At 35.4% G+C, this 12,430-nt stretch overlaps 2 protein-coding genes across 2 annotated transcripts in view; both read right to left on the reverse strand.

Annotated features, from left to right (window-relative positions):
• The window catches only part of LOC119189902 (kinesin-related protein 4-like), a 13,535-nt gene extending 4,185 nt beyond the window's left edge, over positions 1-9,350 (reverse strand). The window contains exon 1 of the mRNA XM_037440709.1: positions 3,747-9,350. Within this exon, the coding sequence (XP_037296606.1) occupies positions 4,852-7,398 (2,547 nt within the window). The 5' untranslated portion in view covers positions 7,399-9,350 and the 3' untranslated portion in view covers positions 3,747-4,851. The remainder of the gene's footprint in view (positions 1-3,746) is intronic.
• LOC115456433 (sorbin and SH3 domain-containing protein 1) overlaps positions 1-12,224 on the reverse strand; it is a gene marked incomplete in the record, with an annotated part of 39,945 nt that extends 27,721 nt beyond the window's left edge. Inside the window, 4 exon segments of the mRNA XM_037440710.1 lie at positions 9,450-9,608; positions 9,911-10,005; positions 11,772-11,804; positions 12,132-12,224. Coding sequence (XP_037296607.1) covers positions 9,450-9,608; positions 9,911-10,005; positions 11,772-11,789 — 272 coding nt within the window.
• Positions 12,225-12,430: the final 206 nt, after the last annotated feature.

Here is a 12,430-nt window from a genome sequence, read left to right on the forward strand (position 1 = left end):
ATTTATCTACAAGACTCGCGGGGAAATCTAAGAAATTTTCATCATTATTGTGACATAAAGTAATTTAGAAGATTATAATTGTATTTATACTAGTTATTTGTTATATAGTGCATTATGATTAAGATATTCGATATTTATTTTATTAAATGTATTTTTACAATCGCCATAATAATAGTGTGAATAAATATAACATACACCAAAGGTAAATGCCAGGATTTAGAGTTCAATATAACAAAGCAACAAACCGTGAGCGGTTATCTTCTTAATCTGCTTAAGCAGTCCCATATTCGAGGTTCAGTAATGTTTAATCACAACAACAAACACTAAGACCATCAGCACGTCAACACGTCTGACGGCGACCGGTTGTCGCTCACTACGAACTCTGAGAACACTTTCGACTTACGTAGGCTCAAGATCTCCCGCCAAAATGTCACATTTTACTTTCGCCAAAGCTCTCGCTGCAAGATTAACGCTTGTTTTGATTCTGTCACCAACCTTTCTAGCTTATTAATATTCAATTAAATTCTTTGTCTTTGCCAAACTTGTTTTATGTGTGTCGTGAGTAAATGTTTCAATACAAACTAGCCAAAACAGTGTGTGGCTATTGCATTTATTTGTTACGTAAAAAATATCTTTTTATAGTTTTTTTCGCAAAATAGATACCGTAACATTATTAAACGTACGAAGCGGTTATTTTCAACAGTCCTCTAGTTTCCGAGTTACAGATTTTAGCTACGACTTATCATGGCCAGTGTTGAAAGGGGTCAATTGTAACGTTTAGAGTGTGGCATTAACTCTTACCGAATATGGATTGCTATCGCTAAAGGGGCATAAGTTACACCATATAGAATTCCTTTTATAGAAGAAGCAAGAAACGAGAAAATGTCACTTCATGATAATTAATCTTCGCAACAAGAACGCCTACATTTCGCAAGGCATCGTTGACGCGTTTGCTATGTAATTGCACGAGTTAATTATCAAAAAATCAATGCTTTGGCAATATCATAGGAATGTTCGTAACATTGATATAGATAAGGTTCAAAAATATGCCTTTTGTTTGATGGAGTATCATAGATAGGGGCAAAAAATATTTTGAAATATCCGAATTTATGTATAAAATTATCATTATGAAATAGCTTAACTATCACTAGGTGCATTATTTACAAATATAGTTTCTAAGTCAGGTGTCATATAAAACTAATAAAATATAATATATTTATGTGTATATTTTTCACTGACAACGTAAAAAGAATCGCTATGAAAACTTACTGTATGGGAGTGGAGCATAAACATCTGGGTAGATATCGGTCCTATTGCCCCATGTATTAAATTCATGAAGTGTGTGTCGGTCATCCTGTTTTCTCAATTTGTAGCCTTCTCGACGTCGAACAACCACATCCGTATCACTACATTCTCCATCTTTTAGTGTTCCTATTGCGTTATTTTCCAGTGATTTAGATACAATATCCCCTATTTCATTTTTACTTATGTGATACTCACTGTGAGGACGTGGTTTTTATCTTTTTCTATATTTGTATGATCACCTAAAGAGCTGCTGATACTTATTTCATCATCCAGAGAAGTGGAACAATCTGGCAGATGATTAGATTCATAAGCATTATAGTCATTTTCTTCCACAGTTTGTGAACGTGAATCATCGAAATCACTATTTAATGACTCCGCAATAGCTGTGTAGACAATACTGGGCGAGCAGGAATGTTCTGATACAAATTGTCGTTGTTTTCTTTTATTTGGGTGCGAACATCACTGTATTCAATTCGTACCACAGTGTTTTTAATGACACGAGTATGATTAGAATTGATCTCACATTCACTATTTGCTTGTTCAGGTATAGTTTCGCGTTCAACATCTGTCTCTGGCTTATTGTTGTACTCGACAATAGTAAAAGTATTAAGATCCTTTTGTTTAGGCGAATCCTGTAGTTGTATAAACTTGTAATCATCTGTTTGAAAAGTTTCATTAACAGGGGTAATAACGACTTTTAATTCGTTATCACTTAATGTTGCTTGGTTCGTAAATTATTTTTTTCATTCGAATCATTACTTTTAAGCTCTCTGTGTCATACCTCACAACAGAATCATTAGGACTACTCTCCTTTGAAAAATACGCGGAGTCATCATGCTGTTTGTAATCTTCAAAATCTTCGCTATCATCGAAAAGTAAATTTGTCTTTACATATTTGTTTAATGCTAACATAGATCGCGATAAAGATCCCGACAACGGAACATCACTAAAGAAACCATCGTCATCGTATAATATGTCACCTTTTTCAACGCGTTGTTGACGAATAATTGTCCTTTCACTTAGATTATTCATTTTTATTTAAGTTCACTTTTAAACTTTATTTCATTTTGGTCACACTCAACACAATAACAGAGTGGTCCTCTGTAAACTGAAGTCATTTTCACAGATAAGGAAACATTATCACAAAATATAGATAACACATATCACCGTCAATAAATAACTATAAGAGTCATCAATGTACCATAAAATATCATTCATTGGTTCACGAACAAAAAACACAACGTATATGTTCGCGAGGCTAGGCAAACTATTTACAATTGAAAAAAAAACTGATCCGACGAGTTTTGGTTGTCCAATCAAGGCAAGTGACGTAAATCGGAGATTGCGGTTGTGCGAGCACAATACAAGAGGTGTTTTGGCAGATTTTAACATGAACACCACTGGTTATTTTTGAATTTCACTTAATGTTTATTTCACATAACAACATGCGTCGACGACGGCGTCCAACCGAATATATTAAGATGCCAATTGGTTTGAACAAAGGCCATTGTTTTTTTTTTGCGCATGTAGAGCCACTATTCAAGCTCCCACAGCATTTTTTGGAGTAGTTTTCGGAAGTAATGCCACGACACGATACCGAATGTGTAAATGTAAAAATAGGTTAATAATTATTTTTTAATCATTTTCAGGTTTCCGCAGTCTTTCAGTTTTAGGATTTGTTTTAGTTGTGCTAATATTATTCAGTTTCTAGATAATTATATTTGGAGTTTCTTTGAGGTGTAGCCTCGAATTTAAGGGAATTTATAGAAAACTAGGATAGGTAGGTAGGAGGATAGGTCGTTAACAAAAAGTTGCTGACGCCATTATGTATGTAGAGTATAGTGGTTTTGGTATCGTATTTTTTAAACGCAACTAGTTGCACATTTTTTGTCGTTATCTATATCTATAAGATCCGAAATGCTTTTGATTAGTTTTAAATCTATTCGACCATAATTGTCCTTAGTCCCTGCAATTGCCAATTATAAACACATAACACTATAAAACTATACAAGTACTACTAATTAATACTAACCTGTATCGGAGTAGCTCCCTAGCTGTGATCTGCGCGGCGGTTCCGGTGCAGTTTCGGCCTCTAATAGTGCATAATAAAAATAATAGGTAACTACAAAATGCAAACATATAATATTACCAACAAAGATATATCGATTGTCGTCTAATTTTAATAAATTACATATTTTTAATTTGTACGAATGAAATAACACTTTTAAATTCTTTTTGTAAGTTAAGTTTTCATTCAGAAAACAAACATCAAAGTATTGGATAGACACGCAAAAGGTGAACAAGACACGCACAGAAGCAGTAGAAACCTTAACGAGAATCAATAAGTCTTCAACACGGAAAGCTTATGGTACAAGTTGCTCCAAAATTAAACAATTCACAATCATATGAGTAATTATAATAGTAAAAGTTCGAAAATTAACGGAATTTGACTGTGTGCTTCGAAGACGTGACGTAAGGCGAAAGGCGTTGTGGCCACGACGCTGGCGGCGGACGAGGGGGCGTTCGCGGTGGCTCGTAGCGGCTTGCCGGGCGGTGCAACGAAGGATCGAACTCTTGTTTCGCCAATGAATCATTCTTCAATATAGAACTCAATTTAACGGATTCTTTTGGCCCGGGTCCCTTGATTTCTTTTTTTACTGGTGAGCTACGGCCGTGAACAAGGATGGATGGATCTTTAATTGATCTATTATTATCACTAGGCTTTGGATATCGGTGAGCGATCCACGACCCAGCTAAATAAGGCGCAATATCGTGTAGTTCTCTTACATCAGGTGCAGAAGCATATATTTGACCAAGCAGAGACATAGCTTCGAATCTTCGTCGAATCCGATCCACTTCTCCAGGGCGACATTCTAAAGCCTCCTCGGCAGATCGTGATCTAGGGGAGGCGCGTCTTCGTAGGGCTGCTAGTTTTGATATAATGTCAATATGTGGCATAAAGCGGTTCGTCGGGCGCAGCGGGACTCGTGCCACGGGAAGCATAGTCCTACATTTATCTCTACGCGAAGAAAGTTTTTCAATAGAAGGCCATGTTTTATTAAGGACGTTGCGTGCTATTTCCGGATCACTACGATGTCTTCGCAATCGTGAGCTTGACGTAGGAGGTGAATCGAATCGATGTATAAGTCGACGTACTTCACCGGCTCGCGCTAACTTTAAGTAAGCGTGCCAATAACGCTCCGGGTCGGGGGATGGGCTTCGACTGCGCCATATTGTCTCGTCACTGGAAAATCTTTGCGTGTCAGGGTTTGTCGATCAGAAATATACATTTCTGAATGAGGTGACACAGATCTTGAATGTAGTTCAGGTTTTGCCGGGAGCGACAGGAATTTGTTTTTTTCACTTTCACCGAATAATTCTTTTATATTTGAGCATGATTGCGATTGCACTATTTGAATTTTTTGAGATTCTGGTTCATGTTTTTGTAATTGCGTGTCTTCTTGCTTCACTTGTTTTTGATTCTCATCAGAATTTTCTCTGGCGTGATAAATAGTTTTAGCAGGAGTTAAAACATTTTTTACTGACTCAAAATATTCCACCTTTTTCTTTTACTTCTTTATTAGACCCGCAATAAATAACAGTTTTATTGGAAATATCAGAGCTTGCAGTCTCAGTTTCACTAGCTGAGGATTGATACTGTGTTTCTGTCTTATCATTAGTATAGAGATTACACATTTTTTTACCATCCCAAGCACTTTCTATAGATGGCCTTTTTTTGAGAGTTTCAACTGAATTAGTTATTGAAGAAAAAGGTTGCGATTTTTTCATTACATTTTCTTTCAGTTGTTCTGTAATTCTACTATTCTCAAGCTCCTGTTTTAAAGACAACGGTGCCTGATTATCGTATTTATTCATTCTATCTAATAGTTCTTTGCTTAAAGTTTGTGATATTTTTCTTTTCTCATTTTCACTTAAAGACATTTGTATTTTATTGACGTTGTTTTTTAATTCTTTGACTGATGGACAGGGCATTGCCGCAATTGATTCGGATTTAAGAAGTTTTTTTGACTGATTTTGGTTTGGAATTTGATTTGGTGTTATTAAAGAATTACATCGAACATGTAATGTTGGGCTTTCTCTACTTCTTCTATCCCTCACGTCAACGATAAATTGTTCAGACTCTTTATTACTCTTTGATTCTATTTCTTTACTATAAATAGCATTTAATTGATTTTTTAAGGCGTTAACTTGTTCCATAGATAAACTACTCCACAAGCGAGTTCCTAATCCTATTTGTTTTCTTAAATCACTTAATGAAGAGTCTTGGTGTAAAGCTATTGTAGGTTTGAAGACGCTTCTTGGCTCCTCTTTTGTTTTATCATTTTTTCTATTAATATGAAACGCAGTTTCTGCTACGCTGCTTCCCCGCCATAAAGGTTTATAAATGTCTTTTGATGGTGTTTGATCTAGTTCTGCTGCATCATACGAAATTTGCTGAAAATGGTCTTTTAAATCTTCTACGGATTTCTCTTTGATTCTAAGACCCCTCTCTTTGTCAAAATTCCATCTAAAATCCTTCGGGTCGCGAGGATAAAAAAGAACATCCTTTTCACTTTGGGCTATTTTCAATTTTCGATACAGATTATTCAATTCTTCTTCGGCTCTTTCAATAGCTCGTATTTTTTTCCAGCGATCGAAATCGATAATTTCTTCATCTTTTTTTCTATGACGCAGTTCAGAAGTTGAAGTTGCTTTTTCTAATTCAGCTACTCTTTCCAAGTAAGCATAATATCTATTAAGCTCTCTAAATCTTTCAGATCTTGCTTTTATATTTTGTATATCTTGAATATACTCATCATATTCGGGATCATCAACATGGAGATTTGAATCGCTTCTAACTTTCAGCGGGGCATTAATGTCTAGAGGTCTTTTATCCGCATCACCAGCACTTCTAGTTCTTATTAAACTTTTTTTGAGATCACTGTACGTTTTACTACTTTGTAAGCGAGCATTATGAATACGTCGGTAAGAAGGCGATCTAATAGACACGGGTGAGGCCGAGTGACTTCTACATAAATTACCCGAGTATGATTTTGTACTTTTTAAAGCATTTGATGGAGCTTCCTTATCAGTTTCTGCACTTGGTAATCGTCGTGTAACGACAGGGGATATGGGACGACTTGTTTCCGTTAAAATTATCCTAGTTGGAGATGGTGATTTTACATTGACGGAAGTAGTTGTTGTTTTTTGAACAATTCTAGGTGAAACAGGTCTTGAAGTTTGTGTTAATATTAGTCTTGTGGGCGAAGTAGAGTTTCTGCTAGATAAATCTTGAAGACTATCTTTTTTGTAAAATATTACCACGGGCGATTTTGGTCGAGATGTTTGCGAAAAGTATAATTTATTAGAAGGCGGTTCACTTTTACTCCTCACTGTCGCTAAAGATGAAGTTGATCCAAATTCATCATGTTTAGACAAACTATCGAATTTTCGTACTTCAGTTTGCATTCTACCTGGCCAAGATATAGATCTAGGGCTTTGTGGTCGTCCAGGACTCGGATATCTATCCCACATTTTAAATCGAGATAATGAGACTGGTTTTCTGTGTATTAAATAAGAGTTCAATGATTTGGGAGTATTGTTGTCTAACGGAAGTGATTGAAACATTTTCGCCTTTTGAAGAACACTTGTATTTTGTTCGAAAATTGGATACGTCACAATAGAACTACAAGGTCTACCAAGAAAGAGATGTTGAAAGAAAGAGTCTGTATTAATCGCCTCGTTAGATTTTATTAGTTGTTTGGCAATATTTTGCTTTCTAGTTATATTTTCATATGAACCACAATATGAGGCTTCGTTAGATGTATCACCAAATTGATTGCAAGATTCAGTATTTGCAATAGCAAGACTTTTTGAAACTGACTTCACTTTTGATGATTTCTTGATATTCTTATTCAAATCCTTTGTTTTTTTGCTACAAGATTCATGACAAGGCACGCTCCTAGGTCTAATAACTACGCTTTCCAACGATTTCTTCTTTTTCAAATTTGTAACCACGGCGGATTTTATTTGGGTTTGCTTTTTTAAACCAGATGGGATGTTTGAAGAAGATTTTGAAATGTTTGAGGACATTTGTAAATATCTTGTTTTTGTCGATTTTTGGTCATTTCGAGAGCCAGAACAAGTCGTTGGTTTGGTTAGTTGATGTGAGTTTTAATTTTTGTACTTTTCTGCGGTGCGAATCATGTCTCTACTTTTGTGAGTAACACTAGATGTTACAGGTCTTGTAATAATAGCACTTGGAGATTTGTTGGTTTTGTTTATCACCGTACTATTCGATCGTGCGACCGATTTATTTGCTTTTGCAACATCAATCCGTTCGTTTCGTTTATCAGCACTCCAAAGCTTATCTAAAGAAGTTACTTTATCTAATATGTTTGTTATGGGAGTCTTTCGTCCAGCACCTCCTTCTATTACCACCGACGACGTCATTCCACCACATCGGCTGTGTGTATAATGAGGGTATTCTATTGGCAATAAAGTTCTTCTTGGTGAGCCAAAGCTACTGGTGCCTGATAATTTAGTATCTACCATTTTCTTAGATGTTTTGATTCCTACAGCTAGACTATTCTTTCTATCAACAGCAGGCGGGGCTGATATAGACATGATACGGGCTTTAGATAAATGCTGATCACTCTGCTTGATATCTGTTCTGGTTTTAGTTATGATGTGTGTATTTTGTCGAGATAATTTATGATTAATTTTATCTTTTAAGAAATCCACATTTGATTTAGTTGGGATTGTGGACTTTTTAGACATATCAGTTATTGTTTGAGGTGGAGCAGAAGTAACTAATTTTAAAGTTCTGCTATTTTTGGATGAAATTCTTCGTGGTGGCGCTGGTGGATAGTCTATTTTATAATTCTCAGTTTCAGCATTGAATAAACTTGAGGACCTCTTCTTGATATTAGCCAAAACGTCGGGCTCCACTGAAGTTATAGGATAGCAGATAACTTCATGTAGATTAGATGTTTTCTTATGGATTCTTATCTTCGTCAGTGTCGGAGAAATCGGAATATATTCGATTTCAGTTTCGTCTGCGAAGATCGAACTGTTTCTGTAGTGAAATCTCCATAGCGTGTTAGATGTGATACTTAAGAAGGTGATTCGTGTGCTCCTGCAATAATATCGTGAAACTGGAGGTGTTGTTGCACATTCTAGTTTACTACTACAAACGACCGTGACGGAACTAAAGAACGCGGTGATCAATAAGTTATACGTGTGTTTAATTTTGGAGGCAACTAGTGCACATGCGATACTTTTACCTTACTATGCAGTCAACCGAAGTTCCAGCACCACGTTATTGAGATAGAGCATGCGATATAAATTAAAATCTGTACTTACCCGAAGAGTGCGGCAGTATAAACTAATATACTCAGTTCAAAAATGTTAGTGTTATTATAGTTCGGCCTTCAGCAGCCACAGCCAACAATGGCGTAATCATTTGTACTATGGTTATAAAAGGCATCTGATGCACTAACCTTGGGCCTCTAAGGCTTGTATGGTGTTTGCGACAAACGTTTTTTATAATTTTTAATAGAGGTTCGGGACGTGAAAATTAAAGCAATTGTCTACACATTTGTTTCTCCTGTAGTTTGTTAAAGTTATCATATTGGTAACCCACACCGAAAGTTAATAGTTCATGCATATGTCACACAAGGCCTTTTATGTCAATAAACGTTTATTAAAATTATGCCCAGTCGTAATATAATATTGGTATCGGCACATAACGCTTGCCAAAAGTGAAGGAGATAATAGTAGAAGTTACTAGAGCATAAAATTGGATAGCCAATCGGGACACTAACTAAACAAAATATATTTTTTGCATAAGAGCGTTAGCGAAATCCCTATAAATCAGTAAAACTTGATACAGTATTGTCAAAGGAAAGTTCATTCAAGAGTTCACCTAATAAAAGTGTAAATCCAACTCAAGCATGTTTTATCTGATGCTGCCTCACGTACCCGGTATGTGCCGATACAATGTCAAACATTATAATTCTCATGTAATTCTCATGTAATTTGAAGTTTTTTAAGTCTTTAGACAATTTACATATACGTTACATTGAACTTCCCATAAAGATTCATCCTTCATCAACTGTAAACATTTCTTACCTTGTCTAGGTGGCGCGGGTGACCGGAACCCTCGTATGGGCGGTTCACCTCCTGCCTGCAGGTCTCTGTACGCGGCTCGTCTCTCTGCGGGGGACAGAGGCGCGTCTGTCTCCTCGCGACGTCGAAAGATCAGCGTCGAGTCAGATTCGTACCCAGACTCTTTTAACGCTCTATAAATATATTGTGTTATTAGATGAGGTAAACTATAGACCTAGGCATATTAGGGTTGAATATAACATTAAAATTGATAAATCAGCGTATTTATTCAACTCTTATATATAATATAGGTCGTCTCTCTCTCTTATATACATATAATAAACATAATTTCGTCGACGAATATAATACGTATTGATCCATTATTAGGCCTAAAATTGAGAAATTATAGACCATAGAATAGAATTAATGAAAGATTTTTATTTTGCGACGCGTAGGTATATAACATATTTTACTTTTTTATATTAAAAATACTTACTTCGCCATGTTCGACTTCGACAGTATAGTAGACGTGATGTCTTTCTTTTCCTTCGGCGAAGCTTGCGGCAACGACGTTGTGCTTGATATGTTTTGCTATGAAATTAAACATTTATTAGTTTTGTCGCCTAAATAGTCGATAATGGTTTGAACGATTTACAACACATGCTACAAATTTAAAACACAAGAAGTAACATTCAAAATAAAAAATAATAGCATGAAAACGAACAACGTACCTACATAGTATATTTGAAAGAAGTTGGAAGTATTTTTTATTATGGAGATAGCTTTGAATACATGTATTTATTTAGTTTTCTTCAATACTAACGGGAAGAGGTACCATGCCGTAGCTGGAAATCGTTTTAAGCAAACACTGTATATTAATTAACAATGGTCAATATTTAACAATAGTTACTTATATATTGTTTATTGTATGTTATAAGACATCACACCAGACATGACAGCATGCAATTCTTATCACTCTCTATAAGAAATGAAGAATGCAAAATCAGGGACAACAACAATCAAATTGATTATACGTCATAAAAGTATAATGTTTTTTTTACCAATATGTAATATTTTTTATTGCATTGATTCATTTCAAAAAATCTTTCAAGCCACAACCTACCACAGCAAAAAACTTTAAGACATGGTACATAAAAAAGTCTGTATCAAAGAAAATTAAAGAGCAAATATTTTGGAAACAAAAAACGCCATATACTAGTAGGAGGTAGTGGTCATAGAAAGTACATTTAGAAAACATCACAACATTTAGCAGCCCGTGCAGGCAGATATAGCCATAGTACACCTTCTATAGACACCGTATAAAATAATGGAAAGTAATAATAATATATAATAGCTCATTAGTGTTACAATAATGGTCGTGGTATTCAAAAATGTATGCCGTTAGTAAGTTTTTAAAACCTTTTTATTCTACGCTTGACGTCATGAGTATCAAAATAATCGCATTACAGGCAAAGGGAGTTTTCTTAGTTTTTCTACTAATCAAATCATATTAGCTGCAGTCTGTACATGGAATTAAAACAGCTTCAGGTTATTGCCACTAAATGGCGCTATTTATTTTGTCTTTGTCGTAGTCAATGCGCAAACGAATAAGTAAAAACATTTAGGCATTCAGATTTGGTCCTCGCAGCCGGATACCAAATTTTTTTGAGTTCAAACCTCCAAATGCAGTGTCTATGGTAGGTGATCTAGCACAACAAACAAGGCATAGCATGATAACCGGGGACCTTACACTCTTCTGTATGGCGCGTGCTAGCAATGTGGTGTAAGGAGGCAGAGGGGAGTTGTCGTCTAGCCACTGTTAGCCACGCCGCCGCCGATGTGAACACACGCATTAGTTGTCAGTATAGAGCTTTATGTACAAGTAGACGGCAATATGACACCATCCTTACAATTCTAATCATTCGTACAATGACATATTGCACAACACAACAACCACTTATTAAATGGAATAATTATATGTATCGAATTAGAAATATTTCAATCATATTGTGAGAACGCTCAACATCCTGTTACACTGTTAATGAAAAATATGAATATGGATGTATTCGATAAAATTAAGTTACCAATTTCCATCACCATTATTTACAATGTCCAATGTAAATACAGCCTTATGATTTTTGTACCAAATAGACGTAATATGCTTATAGTTTTAAATCGTAAAAGAGAGAATATTGTAGGGATTGCTGCTTTAATTTAGTAAATAAGCAACATCACCTTACGGTTTTAGTAGGAGATAAAAAGAGCAAGATCTTTGAGAATATACACAGTTATTACTGAGTTAAAACATATACACACGGTACGTTACACATATACGATAGAGTAAAAAGGTTCCGTACCCCGTCAAATATGTCCATGACCTCGTCCCACCACTAGAAAAGAAAAAATATTAAAATATATATAAATAATTTTATCGAGACTCGTGTGGGTTAGTTGGAAAAAATATCTTTATGAATAAAGTTACAGTAAATGATATCCCATTGACGCCAATTTCCGTTGGTAATGTGTAAAAAAAGGTATACCACATTCGTATGTAAGCACGCAAGTCGTGAAAAATAGACGAAATTCCTGTGATGAGTCTAGTAATATCCAACCAAATAGTTATAATGATCCAACTTTTAATAAAGCCATATTTACATTTCAAACCATGAGATGAATAATTGCGACAACTTGTGTACATATTTAATGTAGTTGTGTACCTGTTTTGCTTCTTTATCGACAACAGAGGATCTTCCCGGTACGTAATCTTCAATTCTGCCTGGTTGGTTTTGTACACTTCCTGGCTTGCTCTGGCTGAGGCTAAAGTGCTGAATCTGTAACAAATTTACTTTTTAAAGATTTCTATATATTAATACGTAAAGTAATAACTTTGTTCCACGTCAAGAGACCCTTGTAGAGAATTACTGCATAAAAGTAACATTTATGTACTTATGTGTTACAAATATATGAAATTCGACGGTCGAATTTCGGCTACTGTGAGATCACTCGACGGTCAATT

Source organism: Manduca sexta, chromosome 20 (assembly GCF_014839805.1).
Source record: "Manduca sexta isolate Smith_Timp_Sample1 chromosome 20, JHU_Msex_v1.0, whole genome shotgun sequence".
Classification (NCBI taxonomy): domain Eukaryota; kingdom Metazoa; phylum Arthropoda; class Insecta; order Lepidoptera; family Sphingidae; genus Manduca; species Manduca sexta.